At 38.4% G+C, this 27,839-nt stretch overlaps 1 protein-coding gene across 1 annotated transcript; it reads right to left on the bottom strand.

Annotated features, from left to right (window-relative positions):
• Positions 1-3,101: 3,101 nt before the first annotated feature.
• LOC131307376 (patellin-3-like) lies at positions 3,102-6,782 on the bottom strand. The gene is made up of 4 exons (XM_058333852.1): positions 5,509-6,782; positions 4,233-4,357; positions 3,977-4,127; positions 3,102-3,847 (listed from the first exon to the last, which is right to left on the bottom strand). The coding sequence occupies exons 1-4, from the start codon at positions 6,535-6,537 to the stop codon at positions 3,593-3,595; spliced, it is 1,560 nt and encodes a 519-aa protein (XP_058189835.1). The 5' UTR covers positions 6,538-6,782; the 3' UTR covers positions 3,102-3,592.
• Between the last annotated feature and the right edge of the window lie 21,057 nt (positions 6,783-27,839).

Here is a 27,839-nt window from a genome sequence, read left to right as displayed (position 1 = left end):
AAGAAACATGAATTTACCAGGTAGAGCTTCGATCAAAGACGATCAAGACCAGTCCTCGAGTTTTTCCCTTCTCTTCTTCTTCTTCTTCCAGTCGTTCTCTCTCTCTCTCTCTCTCTCTCTCTCTCTCTCTCTCTCTCTCTCTCTCTCTCTCTCTCTCTACGTTGATGTCAGGAAAGAAAGAGTCTCTCTCTACGTTGATGTCAGGAAAGAAAGAGTGAGGGGATATTTACAAAATATCTCCTCTAGGGTAATTATATGGTGTAGCCACCACACCCCTAACTTATGCAACTGACCAATAGCATTTTTACTAAATACTCACAAAATATGAATTAACTCCATAAACACATAATTCAATTAAAATATGAGTTTAAAATATTAAATATCCGGGACGGGTATTACACATGTAGTAGAGCACATTCTATTAATACAATGGTGGCACCTCACATGGTACCCAAAATATAGTATTCAGATATGGTCACTATAGCATTGCTCGTCTGATTATGTTTTGATTTGTGTGATGTAGTAGCCTAGTAGCACAAGTGATTGCACAATGTGTCTCGAGCATGGCTTTCTTTTGGCCATTTGGAAGCTAATTATAAAATGCATTCTGTAACAATGTATTGTGAAAAATAAATTGATAAGAGCAGTATTCAAAAATCACCTCTTGAAGAGCTTTTAGGATTAGATTATCTTTCCACGCACAGAACTCTTCTGCGCAATCTATTTGGGGTATATTATGCACATACTTTCACAGATTTCAATAATCTACAATATTCTACTGTTAGCCCAAGGTTTTAGATTTTGATGATAACAAACATAACCTAATTGGAATTACATTTGTCAATTGGGCTTCATTGATGAAATCTATTCTCACTGGGTTAATTTTGTCATTCCTTGTTTTTTAAGGGAATTATGAGCAATTCCTTCAAGTACTATAGGAGTCTTCAAGGTGTGCTTTACAAGAGAATAAATTCTTTACACCGCCGGTGTAAACATTTGTTTTCTCCAAATCAACTGCATTGCGATACATGTCAAAATAGTAGTCCCAATTAATAAAATATGGCGACGTGGCTCAATGCAATTGATTTGGAGAAAACAAATATTTATACCGGCAATGTAAAGAATTTATTCTCGCTTTACATAGAGAATTATTTTCCTAACCTAGAGTTCTAGGTTGAAAACAAGAAAGAGGCGATAGACACTAAGAAAAGAAAGGTCTTCAAAATCCCTATCTTCAATAGACTAGAAAATTGAAAAAGGTGAGAGATTAAGGAAAAATCTATTCCTAATTTCTAAAGGCTGGAAAACAACTCCTAAGGAAAGAAGGAGGCTGATGAAGATGGAAAGATCTAAAGAAGGGAAGATCGTGGAGCCAATTGATTCCAACGGCTGGTGGAAAATTCTTAAGGTTCATATTGGCTCTTGAAGATAAATAAAGTAGAAGAGAGAAAAGACAATGGACACATCACTCTTGAAGCAAACTGCAGCGAGGTTACTATTGCAAATCTGTCGGTCAAATTCAAAGCCACATCTTGAATATTCTTACACTAGTTTGAGTGTACCTTTGAACCATATTGTAAAAGGGATTTTACACTCTTGTTTTAAAAATCTATAACCCGCTTTTTGTAAGTGATTTTTGGGTAGAAAAATCATTTGGGGTTTAGCTTTGACTAGTGTCGGAGTCATAGCTAGTTGGGAGTGGATTCAGAGTAATCGCTCGTTGTAAGGTTCTTTAGCACCCACGGATGGGGATGCTGTTAGACATTAATAAACCAGAATGGGGATGCTGGCAAGCAGTACCCTGCAAATCGGTGCAGAGCAGTTGATCCGGCCGCTCATCTTGACAATCGACGACTCGAATCTTAACCAAGCAATGGACGGTTCGAATTTGTATGCACTCATATTCGATCCGAGCCTTAACGGCCGGATCGGCTACTCTACACCCACTTGACAAGGAGCTACTCAGCAGCATTCCCACCTGAGGCGAAAATGCGTATAGCTAGAATCGTTCTTTTGCCTGAATGCATTTGTCATTTTCTCGAGTAGCCTATTTGCATATCCATCTTTGTACCAAAATAAACCTACAGCCAACCAACTAGTCCTTAGCATTTCAGGAACACCCAGTTGCTCAGTTATGAAATGAATGCGCAAACGAGATGTACAATGCTCAAAAATGAAGTACAGATAATTACATGTGCGCCTGCTCACTGGAGCCAACGATGCAGATAAGAAGAATATGTAAAAATTATCACATGTAAAGATGGCATATAAATATAATTTCATGTGTGTCTGCTCACTGGAGCAGGGGATACAGATAAGAACAGATGCAACCAGTTTCAGATGCAGAGCTACCCCAGTTATGGGCCATTGTGATCCCTCCAAACCCAACAATAAAGAGAGCCTGATAATTCAGTCCGGAAAACTTGCACTGTTTAGACCATAGTTATTGGAATGGATTCATAGATCATGAGCTACGTCGATGATCACTTCCGCTGAAAGGAAAAACGGAAACACATGCGGGTGGCTAGTGTATGACACATTGACACTGAATACAAATTGTAAACTCGGTCGGTGTGAGGTTGGCTGGCACAGCCTGGTATACGCATCGGACTGGTGGATGGTGTGAGGTTGGCCAGCACAGCCTGGCATGCGTATCGGACTGGTGGATGCATATACTGCGGTTTCCCAACTCATGCCTTGAATGGGTGTGGTTTCAAATCTATCAGACTGGTTGGGGGCGTATGTCACAGTTTACTCAAATCATTCGCATTCCAATCCCCAACTTAAAACAAACTGAACAAAGAACCTATCAGTGTCGGAGAAGTCATCTTTTGAACAACTGAAAAATAGGAGAATGGAATTCCACATATCCTTGGGTGAAGAGAACTTGGAGCACAAATAAATGGTAACAACAAATTGCCACCTCTCAACAATCGCTAACTAGAAGGAAACTCGCGGCCACTTGCAAAACAGCAACTAACCTCATGCAAAATAACTGATCTAAGAATTGATCTGTTCTCAGAATTCATGTTCTGGTACATGATCTTAGAACACGCCTTCCACCAAAATGAAAAATGAAAGTTGGGAATCTAACAAACATATGAGAATCAAAACATAAAACAGTAATGTCGGCATACGTCTATTACAGTACAAATGTGTTCAAAAGCAATCCAATTGCAGAAAATATACAGAGCAGAGCCCCCAATGCCATGGTACACGAAAGATTCTACAGCCACATTTCTGAACAAGCAGATATACTGCCCTCAGATTCATCCCTCATTAACCCTTCACTACATATTTGACCAAGCCTCACAAACCCACACCAAAATAAAACCACAATGTAACTGCCATGAGCTTTACACTCCAACCAAAGTAAGAACGTAACTGACTCAAGAACAAGGGGATTGAAGGTATAAATATCAAAAAAAAACTATAGAAATTTCAGCCCAAGTAAAATTCATTTACCAGCCTCCTAACACAACAGGCCAATGTACAGCATCAAGCCATATCACAAGATAAATACCGGGGATGTCAGTATTCACGATGCTCCATTGGAAGTAAAATCCAGAGTAACTCCGATGGCTCAAGGTCCTCAATCAGACAAAGGTTTGACCTTGAACCTGTACACAAACTTCTTCCTTTTTGAAGTAGGGTTGTCAATAACAAGCACTATCTTACCAAGCTCAGTGACTTTGAAGCTGTTAGACACCACTGGTTCATTGGTTGGACTCATCTTCTTTGGCTTCTGTATGACCATTATATACGCACCTTCAGCATTAGGCACGAATTCTGCACTGTAGCTCACTTCCCAATCCACCACCCGTAGCTCCCAAACAATAACGCATTTCTGCAAGTAACTCATCCCAGATTACTAATGGAAACAGAGAACATATACTCACACTATTACCGCTATACTGGTTTAAAAAAAAAATTCACATGCAACTAATGAGAAAAAGTAATCTAATTAAATCTGGACCTCTAATACTTGGATCTCCACAGTTTGCTTCGTTAGAGGTTTAACAGTAATCTCTGTGGCTGGGTCATCCATGCCGAAGTCAGGGTTACAATCACACAAATCCACGCTTAGGCCGCCATACTGGATCGGTACTTGCTCTGGCGGAATGTATCTGTTTCACCAACCGATCACAAACCATTTTAATCCCACAAAAAGGTACAAATAAAAGACTAGAAAGAATCTAGAACCCCCACTGCCTCAATAAATCGTCACTCACTTGAAAAGAGTTTCTGCAGTTCTCGCTGGTCCAGCAAATACAAATTTGCTTTTAGTCCTTTGGGTCAGGAACGGGCTGATCATTGTGTAGAAAGCCAGATACCACCAAGGAACATTGATAAACACCTAAAGAAACAAATCCCAGCGGTATGTTTCACATCAAAGTAAGCAATTTAATTTCCACCAATAGACTTGATATAAAATGGAACAAGATGGAATCACCAAACACTCCACCATGCAGAAGCTAAACTACGAATATGCAGATACAGTTACACGCTAGAAAAGGAAATATTGGTAAAAAGACAGATACCACCGAGGAATATTTATGAATGCCATAAATGAACCTATACTAGAAGGATGTTTCACATCAAAGTAAGCAATTTAATTTGGACCAATGAACTTAACATCTAAATAAATCAACAAACATTCCAGCCAAACTTCAAAAATAAAACTCGAAAGATAAGGTTGATAGGTCTTGTACTCTTGTTATTAGATTGCTTTACACCCAACTAGTTATCTAGAGTTATCTATGCATAAAGGATATCTGGGCCTATGATACCTGGAAAGCACATTGTTCCAGCACGAGAGCTGAGCTGAAAACGGGAACGCAATAAACCACATTTCAAAATTTGCGGTACAGTGAGGGTGGACTTCTATAGGTTACCACATAGGGATATACTTAGTTTAAGAGAAAGACATCCACTAAAATTGGAGTAATAATTTTCCCAGTATTGATGTAAAACGCAGTTCTAGACGCATTTTGACAAATCCTCGTATATAATTGTCCTATTAAAGCTTCTTTTTTAAAATGAAGTTCTAGATGCAATTCATTACATGTGTTGGGAAAGTCTAGTGACAACACATTTTGACACTTGCAATTTTCACTCCATAGACACAAGTGTGGTGGTGCCCGCACAAGTGTTTGTGTGGAGACCACAACACTTGTGTTGCGGTGCCAAGAGCATTGCTCTGTATTTTTCTCTCTTGGCGTACATTGAAGGGAATAGAGTACAAATTACGGGGTCGTTTTGGATCGCTAAATTCACTGTTCAGGTACGTAAATTCTTGTATTATGGCCAATTCCCACATTGACGTGGTCATTTGCTTCACAAATATATCCAATGAAACAAGATTTTTCTTCTTCTTTTTTATCCAAGTATCTCAATGAAACAAGATGGGATCACCAAATACCACAATAACAAGAATTGCAATAACACTATCCCTATATAAAGACAATTACAAGCAAGAAATGAAACACTAGGAATTTGGTAATATACCTGTTTGGCAACGAATTCCGGGTAATTGTCCTGAAGAATCTGCAGAGCCTGCTTCGTAGCAAGTCTCAGCTCCCTCTTCCCCGGCCCGGGCGAGTTCTTCAGATCACTAACCTGAAAAACAGTAGAAATACCACCAGGAGTGAAATCAAGCTTCCTTATAGTCCTCTCGAGGAACTGAATCCTCCACCTCAGGAACCTCGTCCTCCTCTCCTCGTCCCCGAACGTCTTCTGGTACAAGTCCTTGTTCTGAAACTCCCCGTACACGTTGTAACACACCGGGTGCCCGTCCTTGTCGAGCCCGTGCATGAACACCACCTTATCGAGGTCGTCTCCGAGTTCTTCTCCGAGTAGGTCGTCGATTTTGAACTCCCTCCTCCAGCAGATCGTGTTTTTCAGCATCGCGAACGCGTCCCTGGCCTTGAAATCTCTTGCTCTGAGAAACTTTAGAAGGATCACGTCGCTCCGGTCGTCCTTGAGGAGCGGTACGCCCCAAATCGAAACCTCGTCAGCCAAACTAGAACCCTCAGCAGCTGCTGCTGATTCCACCGCCGGCTTTTCTTCGGATTTGGTTTCGTAGACTGATGCTAATTCCTTGACGATTTCCAGTTCAGTAACTAGGGTTTCGGTTTCCGGTTGAGGCACAGCAGGATCTGCAGGAGTGGTTTCAGTTGTCCCAGCCGGCCCTTCTTGCGCAGCCGCTGGCGGCGGCTCTTTCGGTTGTTCTTCTGCTTTCGCTGCATGGGTGAACTCGCGTTTGTTCAGGGCGTCGCGGACAAGCGCCCTGAGCTCGTCGAGCGCGTCTCTCTGGAAATCGGAGAGATCTGAGAGCCTGTTGCTCTCTTCCTTGAACGAGACTAGAGATTCGGGGGCCAATTTCTTTGTCGGCTCGACCAGCTTCGTTTTCTCCGGTTCCACTACTTCCACCGTCACGACCGGCTGGGGTTCCAATTCCGGCTCGGCCGCTGCTGGCGGTAGCGGTGCCTCTTTTTCGGTGACGGTTGCTGGGACTTCTACGGCTGTTTCGGCCATTTGGTGAGATTCCAGATGGGGAAATGGTTTAGATTCAGCTGTGCTGGTATTTGGAAACTCTCTGTTTATAGCTCAAAGCGAGAGAGAGAGAGAGAGATGAGAGAGAGAGAGAAGGTGAAGGAATCGAAAAAGCTGGCGGTGCTTCTCGTTTTTTTCTAGAGAGAGAGATTCCAAAGTTGGTTTGAGGGACGGAGTAGAATTTTCTACCCATCACATTGTCCAGCGTAGATCAACAGCAGCATATTAGTTTAAAGTTGAAATGAAATAATTACTTTATACGAGCTGTAGTTGGGCCTAAATCTAGAGTTTAGAATTTGTAAAAAGACAAAAAAATCATTAATAAGATAAGGGCTTTGTTTGGTTAATATAAAAAATATATTTTTTATTTAAATTGTCTTAAATAAGATAAGGGTCTTGTTTGATTAACACAAAATATATATTTTTTCGTGTTTTTCGATCTTGTTGCATTTTCATAGGGTATCGTAGGTTTTAGACACTTTCATAGAGTTTTAGGGTACACTTTTCTATTATAAGATTTTAGCGGTTTTTCATAAGGTACCCTAGGGTTTTTGGCACTTTCATATATAGGGTATCCTAAGATTTTAGGCACTTTCATAGAGTACCTTAGGATTTTAGGCACTTTCAACGCCGGTCAATCTTGAGAGGGAATTTTTGTAATTCCTGGGCAGAATGTCTTTTAAACTTTACGGAAAAATATTTATGTACTTATTATAGCAAAAACTCTCATAGTATGTCAGTCTACTCAATTTGCCCTTGGCATAATAGGTCAAATGGCTTCTCCTTTTTTTTGTAATTGTTAATTTTTTGTTGACTTTTGAAGGATTATTATTTTTTATGACGAGAGAATTTAAAAAATTAAAAATTAAATTTCAATTGTAATTTTTTACTTTTTAAATTTCTCTCGTCATAAAAAAGAAATAATCTTCACATAATTGACGAAAAACTAATAAATGTAAATTTTTTTCGAACAAGAAAAAAAAATCATTTAACTTATTTTGCCAAACCATCTCTTATCTCATGTCCTATCTAGTTTGTTCCATGTGAGTTCACTTTTAGTTTATGTACGCTAACTAAATCTTATTGTGCTTCGGATAATAGCAAAAAAGTGCATTGATATAATTTTATCAATTTTTAAAAAACGAAAAAATTAAATCAAACATATGCACATATCGAATTTAGTTGATTTCTTATTATGTCCACCCAATTTTTTTAAAATTATTGTACGGATTGGAAATTTTTCGTACAAAACCAGTAGTGGCCCAGCGTGACCGGTATGGGTACTCACCCGTCGGTCTCTAGCTTTTTCGGGGGAATGAGTGTGAATGCGAAGTGTCAACAAACGGAGAGGCTGGCGAAACGGAGAGGGAGGCGAATCGACAGGTGGAGTTGGATATTTGTTGGAATCCTATGCCCCGCAAATGTCCGAACCGCGGCGTGCGTGTGCAGCCTGTCGGGGCGGTTTGCTTTCACTTCTGCTTTTACAGGTACGTACAATTTTGACTTCCAGTGTCGTTTTCTGCACTATTCTTTTACTATTCATATTCATGAATTTTAACAATATGAATTTATTAAGACTCCGTTTGTTTAGACGTAAAATATTTTTTGGTAAAATATTTTATCTATTTTTTCATGTTTGGTTGTGTAAAAAATTAAAAAAATATTTTACATTTAAAACATTTTTCATCAATTGGATGAAAATGACTTACCTTCTTAAATCTTCCGTAAATTATTTTCGAAAATGAACACGATGCCTTCTACTGCAATTATTACTGCTCAGTTTCATCGATCGTCAATTATGACTTACGTTCAATTCCAATATTCTCAGATCTCTCCACCGTTTAAGCCTCATCTCTCTCTCTAAACTATTTTGTTGATTTCTGAAAATATTTTATAGTGTCAACCAAACACCGAAAAATAAAATTTTAAATTTATTTTCTGAAAAAATATTTTACATGAAAAATATTTTACATCGAAACAAACAAAGTCTAAATCTCTGAGTTCACGAGAACCAGCTTTGCTCTTTTCTCATCTCAAAAAACTTATCTCCAAATTTGTGCTATTTTGTCATTCTATTTTCTTTTCTTTTTTTGATTTCAATGATTTTTTACCATTTTTTTTTTTAAAAAAATTTTACTTTAAAAATGTATATTGTGTACCTCTATTTAAAAAATAGAAACACGTCCCTCCTCTGACATGACAACCACACAACCACTAAGCCAGACATGGCGAAAGGAAAACCAAGTTTATAATTAGAAGAAGAAGAGGAGGAAGAGGCTGTATCAATGGTGTTTGGACAGCTAGCTAGCCTGAGGCAGCGTTTAACAGCACAGAGAGAGAGAGAGAGAGAGAGAGAGAGAGAGAGAGAGAGGTGTTTTGATAAGTTTTGGGAAGTAACTTACCCAAAAAAAAAGTTTTGGGAAGTAGGGGGATATGCAGACAAGAAGTACGAAATATAGGAAGCACTATATGGTGGTGGTGGGGTGTAATCCTTCTCCCGCCTCCTTCGTTGTGGCTCAGGTTCGGGTCTGATTGGGCACTGTGGTGTAGCAAGGGTGGCTCGGCTCTCCCTCCGGCAAATAAGTTGCTGGATCCGTGGCGGCGCTTCCGGCGACATTGTCGGTAACCGGAGTTTTTTATTTCTTTTTGTTTTATTTTGTTTAGTTTCTGTTCCCTGCATGGAACTCTTTCTATCCTCTATGGGTATCTTTGTTCCCTGCGTGGAACCGGTTCTGCTACCATCTGTGGGTAGTGCTCTTCTGTACTCAGTGGATTCCTATCCAAGCCATATGGATAACCCGATTATCTTGGATTTGTTCCCATCAACGGACTCCGGTTTGAGGTTTGTAGCCCTTTAGGCAGATTTTGAGTAATCAAAGTCTCTGAGTATTGGTTAAAAAAAAAAACCACTAGTAGTAAAAGGAAAGAAAAGTGATTGAATTATTAAGGAAAGATAATACTTACTAGAATATTTTTTATTCAAAAAATTTATTCAATGCATTTGGGTACTGCCACCATGTGATACTCCAAAATTTCTTTCCACCACACATTTTGATGTATGACCCAAAATAAGTGTGTAGATCCATTCAATGTTGTGGTTAAAAATTGGACATAGCGGTGCCAGGGGCACGAAATAACCTCTTGAAAGAGATCAGTCGAAGAGAATCTAAATTTTACAAATTATTAGTAACAGAAAATAAAAAAAGGACCCATTTCTAGTTGAGACTCTTCCGGATGAGAAATTTTTGGGCGTCGGGTGGGTACAACGTAGTCGTTGTAACGACCCTGATTTTCGGTAAATAAAAATTTCGTTAAATATTTGAATTTTATTTTAATTACTTGAATTTGCTTTTAAAATTTCTTTGTAATTTCTAATAATCCGTCATAATTAGATTTGAGACTTATAAAATTATATATTTTCGTCCCAAACAATCTAGTCATTTTCTAAAGACAATTATGCTTATAGAAGCATTTGTATATTTTCCTAATGAGTAAAATAAAATCTTTAAATTATATTTCTTGACTAGAAATCCTACATGACAACTAGAATTAAGTTTTGACTGATTAGTTGGAGGAACCGAACTACCACTTCACCTAGTTACGAGTCTTTAACCTTAGATGAACCTTTTTGATCATCTTTGAGCATTATGAACTTTTTCAACCTTATTTGAACCTTTTAGACCTAGAGAAGCAATCATTGTACTTCATGATTTGACTTATCAAAGCCATACCTACTATCATTTCCCCATTGGGCAATAACTACTAGAAAAAATTTAACCCCTTCAGAAAATAAAAGTTAGTCTTGCCAATGAAAGCCTAGATTTGACAAGATAAGTCATATAAGAATCTTTGGATCATAGGAAGCCATTACTTTGCTTCCAAAAGAAATAAAACTAGTCTTAATCATTTCACTTTTCATTGACTTGTCACTTTCCCATCAAGCCATTATTATACTCCATGTCTAGTCTTTTCAAACCTTACCTATCATATCTATTCCTTTACCTATTGGATAATAGTTGTTAGAAAAAATTTTATCCCTTGTGTAATAGACATTAGGATTTGCCAATAAATATATAGATTTGACTAGACAGGTCAAAACCAAATCCCATCACCTTACTTCCAAAAGAAGCAAACTTAGTCTTGTTATGCATGTCACCCTTTGACTATTATGCCTAAATCTAAGTTACCTACCAAAGTCATCTTCCTAGATTTTCTATGTACTTGTATATCCATAAATATAAGTACATAGGTACCTTTTTGGTTATGTTAAGCATGCGTATATATGTCTAGATGTACATATATGTACTTCTAGGAAAATATTACTCAAAGGACAATATTCTTGTCATTTCTTTTCCATAGACCTAATAGGACTACTAGTACTTTAAGTATTCTTAAATAGGTGTGTGTGTGTGTGTGTGTGTGTGTATATATATATTGTTTGTACTAGGCAAAGAATGAGAGAGAGAGAGAGAGAGAGAGAGCCGAGAGGAGAGGAAAGTGGGAGAGAAAGGCCGAAAGAGAAAGTGAGGGAGAGATTGGAGAGAGATGGAGAGATATGGGAGAGATTTGGAGAGTACATTGACATGATTTTCTTACATCCTTACAACCCAATCTTTGAACCATCCCCTCCTTCTTCCATTAAATCTTCCTAAAATCTACCCAAAGTACAAAATCTAGTCTTCCATTGATGGTTACTTGTACACTACCCTTCAAACTACCCACCAAGCCAAGCCTTGACATGACAAAAGAAGAAAAAAAATCAAAAATAGGAGAAAGAGAGAGAATTCAGGTGAGGGAGAGGAGAGAGGGAGCTTTGGCCTATAAATAGCAAGCTCATTACAAGTCATTCTCACACCTTCACACCTTGCTCTCACTTCTTGATGAGCACCCAATATTGTAGATATTTGGAGCGACTAGTTCCATTTTATGTTGTTTTAACTTGCGTTTATTTAGCTTCTATAGCGATATTGCACGTAAGGTAGGTTTTTGTGTGTTTCAGATAATTCGTGCAAATAAGGCATGTTTTGACGCCATGGATGGCCCAAGTGCTTCCAAGTACTCAAAGACCCTGTCGGCCCCTTAAAATCTGTCTAAGTATGGAAAAATGACTTTCTGAAAAAGTATCAATTTTTGAGATAAAAAATCACGGTAATTGATTCTTGAATTTTTCTATGAGTAAGTACAAAGTTGCAAGATTTTATTTAAAAGCGATGTCATGTTTTGAGCCATTTCCTTCTGTGAAAAATGTGCAGTTTTCCATTTTACACTAAAAGTGAGGGGTTGACATTTTGATTTAATTGAAATCTTGAAATTCTGGTAATGCCATTGTTTCCAAATGGGGGTACTTATAAAAGAAAGGTTTAAAATGTAGTCTTTACTTAAGTTTAGAGAATGAAAATAAGATGCTGAGGAGCTGTGAAGCTGCTGGGAGCTGTCTGCTGAAGTTGTGGCCAAGATGCAGGGATAACAATGGAGTATCGATACGGTTTCAAAACAGAGAGGAATCCGGCTTTCAGCGTATCGATACGCTATTCTCCGTATCGATACGGTTCTGTTTGTATCGATACGGGTCGTCTACGGGGAATCCTGGATTTTAGAACAAGACAGCACGGTATCGATACGCTATGGAGTATCGATACGGGAGGCTTACCGACCAGCTTTTTGACAGTTTTCAACTTTCTATTAATGGAAACTTTCCATTTCCATTAGTAGGTACCTTTTGGGATATTTTGCATGGAGTAGAGAGAAGATTTCTTGTATAAATACTCCTCTCTCTCTCTCTCTCTCTCTCTCTCTCTCTCTCTCTCTCTCTCTCTCACACACACACACACTTGTAGGGAGTTAAGTAGTTAGTTTAGGTTAGTCTCTTGCTTTAAGTTCCATTGTTGTCTTCTTCAAGCTTTCCTAACATTTTCCTTCAAGAACACTTGTAAGTTTAAGTTGTTTGTTAGTTTCCAAGTATTAAAGTTGTAGCTACTCTTTAGATCTTCATTAATATCAAGTTTATTTCCGTTTTTATCGGTTAATCATGTTTTCATTTCCTAGCATAATTTCTAGTCTTTTAGCTATGTGTGAGTAGTTATTTAGCTAAGTCTCGGGCTAATCTTTCCTAATGACTTAGGCGATTATTTGGTTCTCGAACCTTTGGGCTTAAAATCCTAATTTTTGAAATTGAATTAACCTAGCCATTTTGGTCTAAGCGAGGGGTGTTAACTCTTTGATATGAAATTTAGTCAAGCGGTCTTGGCAAACGACATACCGAGAGCTCGTGGCCTCCTACGTGTTAGATACATTAGCGAAAATAGGTTGGTTTAGTCCCGATTAATCACATGTTTTGATAATCGTAGTCTTTAAAGCTAAATCTTTCGGGTGTGAGCACGCGGTCGTGACCCTCGCTTGAGTTATTTTGAGAACCGGTAACGGCCTTAGTTAAAGGTTAGACGATCCCTAAACTTGCCTCTTTTAAGTTCATTAAGCAAATTTCTAGTCTTTTTCCTTATTATTTTCACCGTTTAAAGCAAAACCAAGTTGACCGTCTTAAACGCCGCAATCCTACCACATAAAACCTTCAATCCAAATTAAGCTATATTCGATTCTCTATGGGAACGATCCCGGACTTCCGGATATTATGCTATCGACAACCTAGCCATACGCTTGGGGTGTTTCAACCTTTTTGGAAGGCAAGGTTGTGGCGTAAGTATTTTTGGCGCCGTTGCCGGAGAATTCCTATTATAGCTTATATTGGAGGTTCGTCAAGCCACTGTAAGTACTCCGTTTATTTTCCTTTGTGTAATTTGAACTCAACTTAGCGGATACCTCTAACTGAGCCACCAATTCGACTTGAGGTGTAACGAAGCTAGATTGAGCATCAATTGTCTTTTCTTTTATTGTCCATATAATGTGGCAGTGGCATAACACCACGGAACTGTTTGAAGAAGAGAGGTGGCGGCATAGCCCCTCTAGCCTGTTTACTTTATGTCTTATCTATCTAATAGAATGGCGGCGGCAAATTGGGAAACACCCCACAAGACTTTGCGGGATTGCCTTTGTCCTAATCAAATTATCACACCTCACAAGACTTTGCGGGAGTACCTTTGTCCCAATTAAATTTTCACACCCCTTGCATAGCCATTCATGACGCCAATGTTTTTAAAAGTCGTATGACCATTACCAATTGGTTTGATCTCAAGAACCAAATTCAAACTTTTGCTGAAAGAATAAATTAGTCATTTTATGCATGTTAGGGAAGATACAAGGATTTGCTCATTGCAGTCCCGAATCATGGCTTTGAAAATTTTCAAATTGCTAACTATTTTTATGATGGACTTTCTCAAAGGAGTCAACGATTCTTAGACATGATGTGCGATGGCAAACTTTTTGAAAAAGAACCCACTCAAGCATTAGATTTCTTTGATCTATAGGCTCAAATTTTACATTCTCGGGTTTATGCTTCACATTGTCAAGAGTCCAATTCAAATGCCATGGAAGAGGAAATTGAGCTGCATACCTTTGCTTAAGATGTTAGTTTAGATTCTGACAACTCTTCAGAGTATGTTTGGAGTGATGAGTCAAGTCTTGAACCTGTTGTCCAGTGTTCTCCCTCCGTAGATCCCTTTCTGTGTGACGATCTGGGGGAGAAATTTCTCATTGTTGAGGAAACGAATGCGGAGGTAGACTTTTTGTATACTCTGCTGAATGGCAGGATGGGAAGAATTTGAATAGACCTGAGAGTTTGTCTCCTTCATTTGAGGAGATACCTTCCATAGAAATTTTGAACCATCCAATACTCTCAGCTCTAGATGATGCCACCCTTTGTACCGAGTCTCTCCAAGTGCAAGAGCTTTTAAAAGTCGAATTGATTGATTTTGTTGGTGTTGATAAATTTGATTTGGTTTACCATCCTTATATTGTAGATTTTGTCAACTCTTTGAAAATCAATCTATTGTGGAATGCGCACTTGGTTGAAATTAAATTTCTCAAAGGATTTCGGCAATTGCGGTACTCAAAGTATCTATTTTTATGGCATGGTCGGATTCAATTTTTGAAGCAAAGTGTGGAGTGGAGTGCTATGTTCATTTTATTAGCTTTCATTGGCATATTAAATGTTCGGAACCCGCGTTTGGCTGAACGTACATAAACTCTTTCTTTTTCTCCCTCTCTTTTCTTTTTTCTTTTTCTCTTTTGATGGTCCGGTATAGCCACCCATCTCTTGCTCCAAGTTGTTGCATGACTTGCTCTACGGCACTATGAGTTGGATATGGGGAGAAAAGTAGTACCCGTGTAATCACGTGACGATTTGGTGGCTTTAATTTTACTTGTCAGTTGTTGGGGCCGAATAACACGAGCTGGGCGGTACTAATGTCATTTGCTTCTAAGTAGGTAGTTGGTTGTTAAGTCTTTTGCAGGGTAAGCATGCTACTACACCAGTCTTGGTGGTTTAGGTCTAAAAGCTAGGGTGAGTAAGGCATTCAAGAGCCCTAAGCATGGGTGCAATTACGTGTCGTGGTTGTAAGACTAAGAAAGCCCCAGCGATGACCTTGTGTGACTGGCTGTGGTTCCGATAGAGGAGCCGAAAGAGTGAGCCTTGGAAGCAGTTCCAATGACGAAGGGAAGTAACGACCAAAAAGCCTCCAACTTGGTCGAGGTATAAGGGGGTTGACATTCCCCTCAGATGTATAATCTATTGTTCTTTCCTCTCAATACTGTTGTTCTTCATGCTATGAGGACATATCATCGTTTAAGTTGGGGGGAGGGATATATATATGTTATATATATATTTTTGAGACTTGTCTCTTTTTGTTTTTGTTTTTGTTAAAATTTTAAAATTTTTCGCTTTTGCTTGCAATCCTCCTTTGTTAGTAGTGTTTTCGCATCCTAGATACCTTAATTATGCTCAATTGTGTCAATGGCAAGAGTCGTGTATCCCCTCGAATTTGGTTATGTGTTTGAATCTATGTCACATGCATATACATGAACTTTGATGAACAAGTTGAGCCTAAAAGTCAAATCAAGAGTTATGCATCACTAGAGTAGAGATTCATTTTTGAAGTATCCCATGCTTTTTATTCTCATTTTCCGCATTTGCGTAAATAATACATTTTGTTCATGCTTGAGTAGTGTATATATCTTTCATGCATCTTATTGGAGTTGTTGGCATACTTAGGAAATGATTCAAGGCATTTTTGCTTGATTAAACCACATAAGAGTCACCTCGTCCTAATTTTGAACCATAGTCCGAGTCTTTTCCATTGTTCAAACCTACATAACCGGATGTTCGGAGGGTTGTGTGTCTATAGTTTTCAATGTTTTAAGGAGGTTTGGGGTGGTGTGAATGTAATAGAAGTGGTTGGAATGTAAAAAAGAAAAATTGAAACGTGATTTCTTATCTCTCTTCTCCCACTACAAAAGCTAAGGCCCCAAATTTTCATCTCCTTCTCTAAAACCCTCGAAATTGGCCCCTCAATTTCTCTCACTACAAATCTCACCTCAAATAACCCTATTCCTCAAAGAAAAATCAAAGATATGATATGAAAGAGCAAAATCATATCCGAAAGAGGGTTGAATACTATGATGAGAGGATTTGTGTGATCTTCGGGCTAGCTTACATTCAGGATGAGGAAGAGTCCGATGAGGAGGGGATGCTCGATGCTCAATACCGTGAGGAGCCGGATGAGGATGAAGACTAGGTGTGGTGGAGTCAGTGGTAGTAGTTTTTCTTTATTTCTTTTTTTTGTAACTTTGTTTGGTGTTTGGCCGATATTAGGCCATGCCTTGGTAGTTTAGGGTCGGTAGTGGTCAAGGGTAGATGAACCATGCAAGTATATGGCCATTACATTTTTGTAGTCCCTTTCTCTTTGTGTCCAATGTCGTTAGAAGCTAATAAAGTCCTCCGATGATCTTTTGTACGCTGATTAACTCCATTTGATCCATGGTCGATATCTATTATTACTTAAGTTGTGATTGTCCTAGTCGTTCCATGCTTGTCAATAATTAGTTTTTCTTTTGTTCTAAGTGCCCTTTTGATAGCTTGTGTAGCTTCTTGTCTCTAGCTATTGCATTTACTCGTTAGCGCTTGTCATGGGATGTATCTTGTATCTCACTGTGTGAAAAGTTGAATAAGAGCGTATCCTTGTGAGTTTTGGAGTCGAAACTCGTTGTGGTGCATGCATGCTTGACTACTCTAATATGGCATAGGTTGTTCGTCCTAGTTCATGGCATGTTTGTGCGTGGATTGCGTATGCTAAAATTTGAAGGGGTATTTTGGACTCTTGCCTAGTTGTAGTAGTTGAGTACAATCTTTGTATCTTGAACCTTGGGAAGATTGCATAGCTTAGTTAAATACGTTTTGTTTTAATTTGCTAGGGACTAGCAAAGTTCAAGTTGGGGGGTATGATGAGCACCCAATATTGTAGATATTTGGAGCGACTAGTTCCATTTTATGTTGTTTTAACTTGCGTTTATTTAGCTTCTATAGCGATATTGCACGTAAGGTAGGTTTTTGTGTGTTTCAGGTAATTCATGCAAATGATGCGTGTTTTGACGCCATGAATGACCCAAGTGCTTCCAAGTACCCGAAGACCCTGTCGGCCACTTAAAATCTGTCTAAGTATGGAAAAATGACTTTCTGAAAAAGTATCGATTTTTGAGATAAAAAATGGCAGTAATTGATCCTTGATTTTTTCTATGAGTAACTACAAAGTTGCAAGATTTTATTTAAAAAGCAAGGTCATGTTTTGAGCCATTTCCTTCTGTGAAAAATGTGCAATTTTCTATTTTACACTAAAAGTGAGGTGTTGACATTTTGATTTAATTGAAATCTTGAAATTCTGGTAATGTCATTGTTTTCAAATGGGGGGTACTTTCTTATTTTCATTAAATAAATTAAAGAAAAGAAAAGGTAAAAGAAAGGTTTAAAATGTAGTCTTTACTTAAGTTTAGAGAATGAAAATAAGATACTGAGGAGCTGTGAAGCTGCTAGGAGCTGTCTGCTGAAGTTGAGGCCAAGATGCAGGGATAACAATGGAGTATCGATACGGTTTCAAAACAGAGAGAAATTCAGCTTTCAGCGTATCGATACGTTGTTCTCTGTATCGATACGGTTCTGTTTGTATCGATACGGGTCGTCTACGGGGAATCCTGGATTTCAGAACAAGACAGCACGGTATCGATACGGCTATGGAGTATCGTTACGGGAGGCTTACCGACCAACTTTTTAACAGTTTTCAACTTTCTATTAGTGGAAACTTTTCATTTCCATTAGTAAGTACCTTTTGGGATATTTTGCATGGAGAGAGAAGATTTCTTGTATAAATACTCCTCTCTCTCTCTCTCACTTGTAGGGAGTTAAGTAGTTAGTTTAGGTTAGTCTTTTGCTTTAAGTTCCATTGTTATCTTCTTCAAGCTTTCCTAATATTTTCCTTCAAGAACACTTGTAAGTTTAAGTTGTTTGTTAATTTTCCAAGTATTAAGGTTGTAGCTACTCTTTAGATCTTCATTAATATCAAGTTTATTTCCGTTTTTATCGGTTAATCATGTTTTCATTTCCTAGCATAATTTTTAGTCTTTTAGCTATGTGTGAGTAGTTATTTGGCTAAGTCTCGGGCTAATCTTTCCCAATGACTTAGGCGATTATTTGATTCTCGAACATTTGGGCTTAAAATCTTGATTTTTGGAATTAAATTAACCTAGCCATTTTGGTCTAAGCGAGGGGTGTTAACTCCTTGATATGAAGTTTAGTCAAGCGGTCTTGGCAAGCGATATACCGAGGACTCGTGGCCTCCTACGTGTTAGATACATTAGCAAAAATAGGTTGGTTTAGTCCCGATTAATCACATCTTTTGATAATCGTAGTATTTAAAGCTAAATCTTCCGGGCGTGAGCATGCGGTCGTGACTCTCGCTCGAGTTATAATTGAGAACCGATAACGGCCTTAGTCAAGGGTTAGATGATCCCTAGACTTACCTCTTTTAAGTTCATTAAGCAAATTTCTAATCTTTTTCCTTATTATTTTCACCGTTTAAAGCAAAACCAAGTTGGCCGTCTTAAACGCCGCAATCCTACCACATAAAACCTTCAATCCGAATTAAGCTATATTCGATTCTCTATGGGAACGATCTTGGACTTCCAGATATTATGCTATCGACGACCTAGCCATACACTTGGGGTGTTTCAACCTTTTTGGAAGGCAAGGTTGTGGCGTAAGCACTTCTCTCTAAAATTTCTAAGCCTTCTAGTTTCGAAGTTCAAGTTTCTTTAAGTTTCTTTAAGTTCTTGAGAATTACCACCTCAAAAAACCTCCCCTAGATCTTTAAAGTAGCCTAGTTTAGTTAGCAAAGTTGTTTCTAGGAAGATAAAATCCATCTATCTTCCTTTCGAAGCAATTCGGAGACGTTACGCCGCCGATTCACAAAACCGACGACCAATTTTCAAAAATCGACCAACTGCCAAGCAGAAAGGTAGAATCTCTTATTCACTAACTCCACGTATAGCATAGAATCGAATGTTGGAAAGTAGAATGTCCTTACTCTATAGTTCAAAGTATAATATAGAGTTTCCTTAATCGTTTTCTCTAAGTATTGTAGACACCCCATTCAGGACTGTCCAGATAACGTTATTTGTCGATCTTTTATTTTCCCGATGATGATTATAATCGAGAACAGTCTGAGGATAATGGTGTGTTCGAGTTTTGAGCGTCCCGAACCTTTTTCAAAACCCTTCAAACCAGAGCCAAACAGCCCCAGCAAAACCCAACCGGCTTACGCCAGTGCGTTTATGACGTACGCCAGTTATCCGCCACGTGTCAGTCATCGGCCGTTGACCCAGTTTTTACTGGCGCATGCCAGTCCAAATGTGGCGCACGCCAGTCAAGCCCAGTCAAATCAACTTTATTCAGCCACACGGACGAGACTTTTGTGCCACCCTGACGTCGGCCACAGTAGCCCCTGATGATTATATCGTCCAGGCCCGTCCCCCTTCTCTCCTACACCCCCCATCAAGGCAAGTCCCATGCATTTAATGCATGGGAGGCTCCCCTCTTCAAGCAACCAGCCAAACAAGGCTTTAGCCCCAGACTGATCTCAGTCTCTCTCCCCTATAAATACCCCCCTTGCATTCATTTGCAAGGGGTTAGACACATTAAGAAGCACAAGGCTTTCTTCTCCTCTCTTTTTGCTCTCCATTTCTCTTCTTCCATTGTAAGAGAAAGGAAAGCAACCCACCTCCATACACCCTGCTGACATATAGCCACCTTCTAAACCTCCATCTTCAACCCTTAAGCTCAATACCTCCTTCAAACCTCAATACAAAAAGGTATACCACATTTACGTTCTTTTCTGTTTTCGACTCCTGAGGGGGGCCAGTAAGGCCCAGGCTAGTAAACAATACTTGTCCTGGCCTTAAACTGGTAAAATACAACAAATGCATGAGATGGAACTTGGCGCACGCCAGTACATATATGCCGTACGCCAATCATGGCAGTACGAGCACTACTGGCGTGGAGATCATGGATCATCATTTCTGTTATCTCACATTTTTGTTGATCCCCTTAGCATGCTAAATAACCAGTTTACTGCTTTCTGTACATTTAGAACTGTTTAGATGTGGTAGTTATTGCTTACTCTTTGTCTATTCAAAAGGCCTCTGGGATCCTTCTGGTCATGTTCCAGAGCCCAGATGATGCAAAGCCAAGCACTGGATGAGGGTTAAACGTGCGTACGGCAGTCCATGACTGGCGTACGGCAGTTAAAACTAGGATCTAGTGGCTGGCCCTTGCATTTTGGTTTAATCTTGGCCTATTTCCTGTCCCCACTCTGTTTAGGGGGGTTTCTTGTCTATTTTTTCCAGTTACTTCATCTATCTGTAACTATGTATATTTTGCTCTACTAACTGTGTGGTTTGTCCTGGGTGTGCGCTGGTCCTTTTCCAGAGCCCAGAGGATTGCAAACAAAGACTGTGACACCTGATAAGTGGAGTACGCCAGTCTAGATATGGCGTGCGTAGGTTGTACCAGCATGCAGTGGCTCGGCCAGTGCATGCTGGTGTGGATCCTGCTCATGTTCCTTCAGGGCAGTGTACTTGAATTCAATCGGGTTGCCCAGTGCTTGTTTTCAATCTATATTTATCATTGCAAGCAAGTCATTCATAAAACATTTTGTCACATAAATTGCAGCTTGTTACAGCTTTAATCCCTATTAACTGCTCCCCCGCCCTAACTAGCTAAAAAATGGTCAAATGAGAGAAAAATGCAAACATTTTGTAAGAAAATGCCTGAGTAGAGACCGATCTCCGGATTGGGCGAGAGGGGTGCCATAAAACCCTTCCCCTCTAGTAAACTGGCTCCCGAACCTCAGATATCGAAGGTGATGATGGACCGGTCTGCGCCTTTTTCAAAATCAAACAAACGTGGCAAACGTTTTCGAGTTCGGTTCCTTGGGTGTTTTCACCGCTAAAACCCGAGTGGCGCTCTGAATCGAGGCGTTTCGCCGCGCTCTCTGAAAAAGGGCCGCACCCAATTTTATGCAAACGAAAATTTCCGAGGCGCATGCCCACAAGTATATAAGGTTATCTATTGCTTATAATGTTTGAAATGCATGTTAATCAACAAATTTATTTTTGCTAATGGAAGTATAAGCATGTTGAATATATCCACTTTATTTTTCGGAAAAACATATGTTGTTTTGAACTTTCCTAAAAAAAAGAAAAAACAGATTTCGAAAGTGTGAACTTGATTGGAAATATTCGTATTTTGATCTTAATGATGATTATGGTATATGTGATTACTTGGATTGTTTGTCTTGAGATGTGACAAAGCATAAGGGATTTTCACTCCAAAGGCGTACATGTGGCGTTATGCTTTAAGTAAGGATTTGAGCATGATTTGTAATATAGAGTTGAATGATTTTGCTAGTTTAGTTTCAAGATTTCAATGAATGATCTATGATTACGTATGTGAAAAATCCTACCGCGGAGTCGTTGCATGAGAACGAGATACAGAAATCGAGAAAGTAGAAACATGGCACCTAGGGTGTGGTTAATGAAAAGGCGTGTTTTGAAAACTGCAATGTGGCCGGATGTGGTAGCCCATTGTGTGGTGTGTGTATTTGTGTGTCAATGGAAACCCGGTGCGGCGGAACCATTGTGAGGATACTCGGGAGACCGGAACTGCGGAACCGAGGTTAGGTGTGTGGCTTGGTTATCCGCGAAAAGGAGCCAATGCAAAATTTTGTGTGCCAATGGGACCCGGTGCGGCAGAACCATTGTGAGGATACTCGAGAGACTGGAACGGCAGAACCGAGGTTGGGTGTGTTAAAATGACAATTTTGAAAATGTTTATTTGGTTAATGAAAGTTGAAACCAGTGACACGGTCTACGAGATGACGGGTAGGAGAAACTCAGAAATCATGGACACCAACGTTTATTTGAATAAGTAAATGTGGATGTGTCATTGTTAACTGTTTGTTAGATATGCATGTGCTAAGTGGAATTTGCCCTAATGTATGTAAGTTAAGGGTAGTGGGTATGAATTATTCTATTGAGTTCCTATAGCTCATGGTGTTACTTTTTGGTGACCCTGACATATTATACTGGGGGCGGCGCTGGTATAATGTGTCAAACTTTGTAAATGAACAGGGTGAGTTGTACACCGTGAAGGCTTTCGGAGCCGAAAAGTTGGCTAGGATGGAAGAGCAGGCAGAGCAGTAAATAGGAACCTTAGTTCCCCCTCCTTTGTTGAATAAAAATACTCTTGTGAGAGTTATGATGTAATAATGAGCCAGACTCTATTTAGTTTTCAATAAAATTGTCTATTTAACATTCCCAAAATCAGGGGCGTTACAGCTATGCTCACATGGTACATTAGCAGCGCATTTGGGTCGTCCAAAAGTATGTTGGACGGCTCAGATTGAAACTATTTCTCTCCTCTCACATCACCACTAGCCCGGATATGCTACTCGAGTACTACGTGGTGCCCGCTCGGCACCCAAAAATTCCTCCTTTCAGATAATTCTACAATCTGTTATTTTTTATTTTTTTGCCAAAACACAATCTGTTATTCTTAGGTTCCGTTTCAAAAAACTTCTTAAAAAATAGGTAAATTTTCAAAATGGCACATGAACTTTGCACCAAATGTCACAGAGACACTTAAACTTAAGTTTATTTCAATTAAACACCTGTACTAACAAAATCTCCAAATTTAGACACCTGAACTTAAGTTTATTTCAATTAAACACATGTACTAACAAAATTCCCAAATTTAGACCCCCGCCGTTATATTTTGTCCCAAAAATTACTGGCATGGCATCTCCAACCCATTTAAGTTGCCCCATTGCACATGTTTCTAACAAGGGACGATGCATCCAAGCAAAACCCATAGGCAAACTTCATCGTCCGCTGTTGAAAACAGTGCAATAGGGCAACTTAAACAGGTTGGAGATGCCATGTCAGCAATTTTTGGGACAAAATATAACGGCGGGGGTCTAAATTTGGAAATTTTGTTATTACAGGTGTTTAATTGAAATAAACTTAAGTTCATGTGTCTAAATTTGGGGATTTTGTTAGTACATGTGTTTAATTGAAGTAAACTTAAGTTCAAGTGCCTCTGTGACATTTAATGCAAAATTCAGGTGCCATTTTGAAATTTTTCCTAAAAAATAAGTACTTTTTTTTTTGATCCGCAAAAAAAAAAAAATATATATATATATATATAAATACTTATTTTGGAACTTCTCAAAAAAAATAAGATGGGTTGTTCCATAAAGTCCAAATAAGCAGCTTATTTCATATTTTCAAACTCAAAAATAATGTAAATGAAAAATAATTTTTCAATTTTTTTGCACCGTATTAGAGATCTCAATAAGATCTATCAAACAAGATTCATATTGATAGAAAAATTATTTGCGTAAGCACATAATTTTTGAGTTTAAAATTGCCTTATTAAAAAATAAGTATTTATTCACTATTTTCTGGAACATGCCTTATTATTAGATAAAAAATAAGTTCTTAAACTCATTCCCCTTCTTAAAAAATAAGTATTTATTTACCATTTTGTGGAATATGCCTTATTATTAGACCAAAAATAAGTTCTTAAAGCATCCACAGTGGAATAACCAAAATCATAAGATTGTTAAAATTTGCAATGTTCCCTAAGGCCATCCACAGTGGTATAACAAAAAGATAATTATTGTTAAAGTTAATAATATTTGTGCAAAAAATGGCTCACAATGGTATAATCAAACTTAGCAACATCCTTAGAAATAATCAAATTTTGGGTTTTGGATAACCAAAACTAGCAACTTTTTTCAATAATCAAAATTTGTGAACCCCACACTACATAAGTTAACTAATTCCAAAATTTATATACACATGTATTTCAACTACTATTTTATTCTTCTCTTCTTCACTTGCTCTATATCTTCTTCACTTCAACCACAAACTGTTTCTCTTTCTTTTCCTCCAAAAGTGAAGCTCATATTTCTCGATCATCTATAATTTAACTCATCGTTGCTGGATTAAGGTATTTTACTCTTCTTTTACGTTTCTATTTTAGGCTGCATTCTTATGAATTTAACTTAAACTTAATTTAAATCTAAAAATTATCTTTATTTGAATTTTTTTTGCATTTTTTAGATTTGCGCCAAACTTTTATAGGTTATTGATTTGTCTCAACGAGAGGAATCGGGAAAAGTGTTTTTTTTTTTTTTACTTTTACCCAAGTATTTTGATAAATAATCACTTTTTATCAAAAAAAAATTGATTTTTTCGACTAAAAAGTGGTTATTCATTTTTTTGTTCCTCCCCCATGGTTGAGTAAACAAAGAACCTTGCAAAAAAAAAAAAAAAAGAGGAAGAACCTTGCATTCTTTTTCAAATTTAAGAACACATCTGATTTTTTTTTTGAAAGATTAAGAGAGTAGTGGATTTGTGATATAGGCTATAAGAATAGGAAGAAAAAAAAATCGGTGTTGTTTTGATAAATAACACTAGGAAGAACACCATATATTCGATATATTTTTGTCAAAAAAAAAACGTAATGGAGGGAAGTGAATGGCGGAAAACAAAAGGGAAGAGAGAGATTGTGTGAAATTGTAGTAGTGTAACGCCCCCAATTTTGGGTACGTTAAATGAGGCATTTATTATATAATAAAGAGAGTCTGGCTCATTATTACATCATAAATACATCATAAGGAAATGGTACATTTATTCAACAAGGAAGGAAACTAGGGTTCCTAATACTACTCTGCTTGCTCTTCCATCCTAGCAAGCTCCTCTGCTCCAAAAGCTTCCACGGTGTACATCTTATCCTGTTCATCTAAGAAATCTGACACATTATACCGGCGTCGCCACCCATATAATATGTCAGGGTCATCAAAAAGGCAACACCGTGAGATACAACGCTCAATAGGAAATCCTTACCCACCAACCTTAATTTACAAACAAGGCTATAATAAAGCATCAATTTCCACATGATACGTATATACACAGTTAACAATGACACATCCACATTCGTTAATCATCTCTCGTTGGTGTCCAAGATTTTCGGGTTTCTCCTACGCGACTCATCGTAGACCGTGTCAACATTTCAACCTTTCAAAAATCATTTGCATTGGCTCCGTACCGCGGATAACCAAGCTACACACCCAACCTTTCAAAATCATTTGCATTGGCTCCGTAACGCGGATAACCAAGCTACACACCCAACCTCGGTTCCGCCGTTCCGGGTTCCCGAGTATCCTCACAATGGTTCTGCCGCACCGGGTTCCCATTGGCACACAATTTGCATTGGCTCCGTACCGCGGATAACCAAGCCACACACCCAACCTCGGTTCCGCCGTTCCGGTCTCCCGAGTATCCTCACAATGGTTCCGCCGCACCGGGTTCCCATTGGCACACAAAACACACACCACACAATGGGCTACCAAGTCCGGCCACATTGCGGTTTCCAAAATATTTCACCTTTTCAAAACACGCCTTTTCGTTAACCACACCCTAGGTGTCATGTTTCTAACTTTCTCGATTTCCGTATCTCGTTTTCATGCATAGACTCCGCGGTAGGACTTTTTACAAACATAAATCATTCATTGAAATCTTGAAACTAAACTAGCAAGATCATCCAATTCTATATTAATAATCATGCTCATAACCATTCAAAGATCAAAATATGAACACTTAAAACCAGTGTTAAAATCTTCTTTTTCGAAAATCGTTCTATCTTACTTTTTGAGAAATTCAATACAACATATGTTTATTTAAGATAAGGTCATTTATCTAACATGCTCATACCTCCATTAGTGAGATAACTTATTGACAATCACGCATTTTAAACGATAAATAACCTTATCTACTTGAAACTAAACAATAGATAACCTTATCTACTTAAGGAAAACGATAAGGATATTGATACTTTGAATCAAAAACATTCTACCTTCTAACGTACGATTCTATACGTAGAGCTTAGGGGACAAGGGGTTATACTTATACTTAGGGAAGTGAGTAGAGAAAATCTAACTTGATCCGAAACTTAGTCGGGGCCGAATAAGCTAGTTGGAAGATTTTCTACGGGCGGTGAACTTGCAAATCTGGACCGAACTTTGGATGGCAGTAACTTGGTCAATATTTGGCCGAATACGATCGTTCTTGGGTCGAAGTTGAAGCTCTCGAAGTGCTCTACGACTTTCGTGAAGGAAGTTGATCCTAGAAACTACTTTAGGTAGGAGAAAAATGGGGATAAAAGAAAGGACAGTAAGCTGTCTGGAAATAGGAAATCCGAGATTTTTACTGAACTTCGGATGCCAATATCTTTGTCATTTCTTCACCGATTTGGATGGTTCTTGGATCTAACTTGAAGGTTTCGAAGTGCTCTACAACTTTTTCGAAGGGAGTTGATTCTAAAAACTACTTTAAGCAGGAGAAAAATGGAGATTCGTGGAGGGCAGTAAGCTGCCTGGAAAAACAGAAATGGTTTCTAGAGAGAAGTGAGAGCAAGAAGTGAAGGTGTGAGTTGAAATGCTTGGAATGACTTGCTATTTATAGGCAAAACTTGAGCTCCTCCTCCCTCCTCTATGGCCGGCCCCCCCTTCTCTCCTTTCTCCCATGGATTTGCTCCATTGTCATGTCCAATCAAGCTTGAAAGCATGCCAAGTCTTCCATGAGTTGTCACTTCCATTTGTTGGCCAAATCTTTAGGTCATCATGAAGGGTTTTGGACTTGTCAAGTCTATGGGGCGGTTGCTTGCAAGAAAGAATGAAATCATTGGCTAACTTTGTACTTTGAAAGACTAGAAATGGGTTGGCAAGTCAAAAATAGGCTTAAGGCTATAAGGTTGCTTGTGTAAGTGTCCATAATTTGCACACACACACACTCCCTCTCTCTCTCCCCATCCGGCCTCTCCCCCCCCCCCCCTCTCTCTCTGGTACACACACACACACACACACACACATATATATATATATATATATATATATATGAGTGTCTAGGAAAGTAAGTCTAGGATTAATAGGTTTAAGGCTAAAATCTTAGGGTTGCATGCATGCATGGTTAGGTTAACTAGTATTGGAAGCAAAATGATGAGATTCTTGGCCCATGATTTTGTATGGTCAAATCAAAGCCTTATTGGCAAGTCAAAGGTCGATTAACCTTGGGACAAAAATTCCCCTAACAATTATGGACCAAGGGGTAAAGGAATATTGATAATAATTTGATATGACTAGTCGTGGGAATCTATTGTCCAAGGGATAATATTTTTCCTAACATTTATGGACCAAAGGTTAAAGTTTTCCCTTGCCATTATAACCCAATAGGTAGGGTAAGTAATGATGCTAGGTAAAGTGAAATGACTAAACATAGGAATAAAATGATTACTCCTATAGTCTAATGGTTCAATAGGGTTCGGAGGGTTTCATAAGGCTCAAAGACGGTCAAAAAGGTCCATCTAGGGTTAGAAAATTGTAATTAGATTGAAACGGTAATTAGGGTTTTCTAACGAATTGGTTGGAAACTAATTCTATTTGCCAAGTAGGATTTCTAGCCGAGAAATATAATTTAAAGATTTTATCTAACTCGTTAGGAAAATATACAAGTGCTTTTATAAGCATACTTGTCTTTAGAAAATGACTAGATTGTTCGGCGTGAAAATATATAATTTTATAAATCTCAAATCTAATTATGACGGATTATAAAAATTAAAAAGAAATTTTTAGTAGCAAATCCAAGTAGTTAAAAAAAAATTTAAATATTTAACGAAATTTTTATTTACCAAAAATCAGGGTCGTTACAAGTAGACCCCTTATTTT

The sequence above is a fragment of the Rhododendron vialii genome, chromosome 11a (genome assembly GCF_030253575.1).
Source record: "Rhododendron vialii isolate Sample 1 chromosome 11a, ASM3025357v1".
Taxonomy (NCBI): Eukaryota; Viridiplantae; Streptophyta; class Magnoliopsida; order Ericales; family Ericaceae; genus Rhododendron; species Rhododendron vialii.
The sequence above is the reverse complement of the archived record's forward strand: the minus strand, read 5'-3'. Positions and strand labels throughout refer to the sequence as shown.

What these genes read in the sequence shown, in the direction of transcription:
- LOC131307376 (XM_058333852.1), bottom strand. Translation starts at nt 6,537, where the DNA reads ATGGCCGAAACAGCCGTAGAAGTCCCAGCAACCGTCACCGAAAAAGAG. An exon ending in ACTGCAGAAACTCTTTTCAA is followed by an intron (nt 4,128 to 4,232) that starts GTGAGTGACGAT and finishes TTGGTGAAACAG; the next exon opens with ATACATTCCGCCAGAGCAAG. An exon ending in TGGAGATCCAAGTATTAGAG is followed by an intron (nt 3,848 to 3,976) that starts GTCCAGATTTAA and finishes AGTTACTTGCAG; the next exon opens with AAATGCGTTATTGTTTGGGA.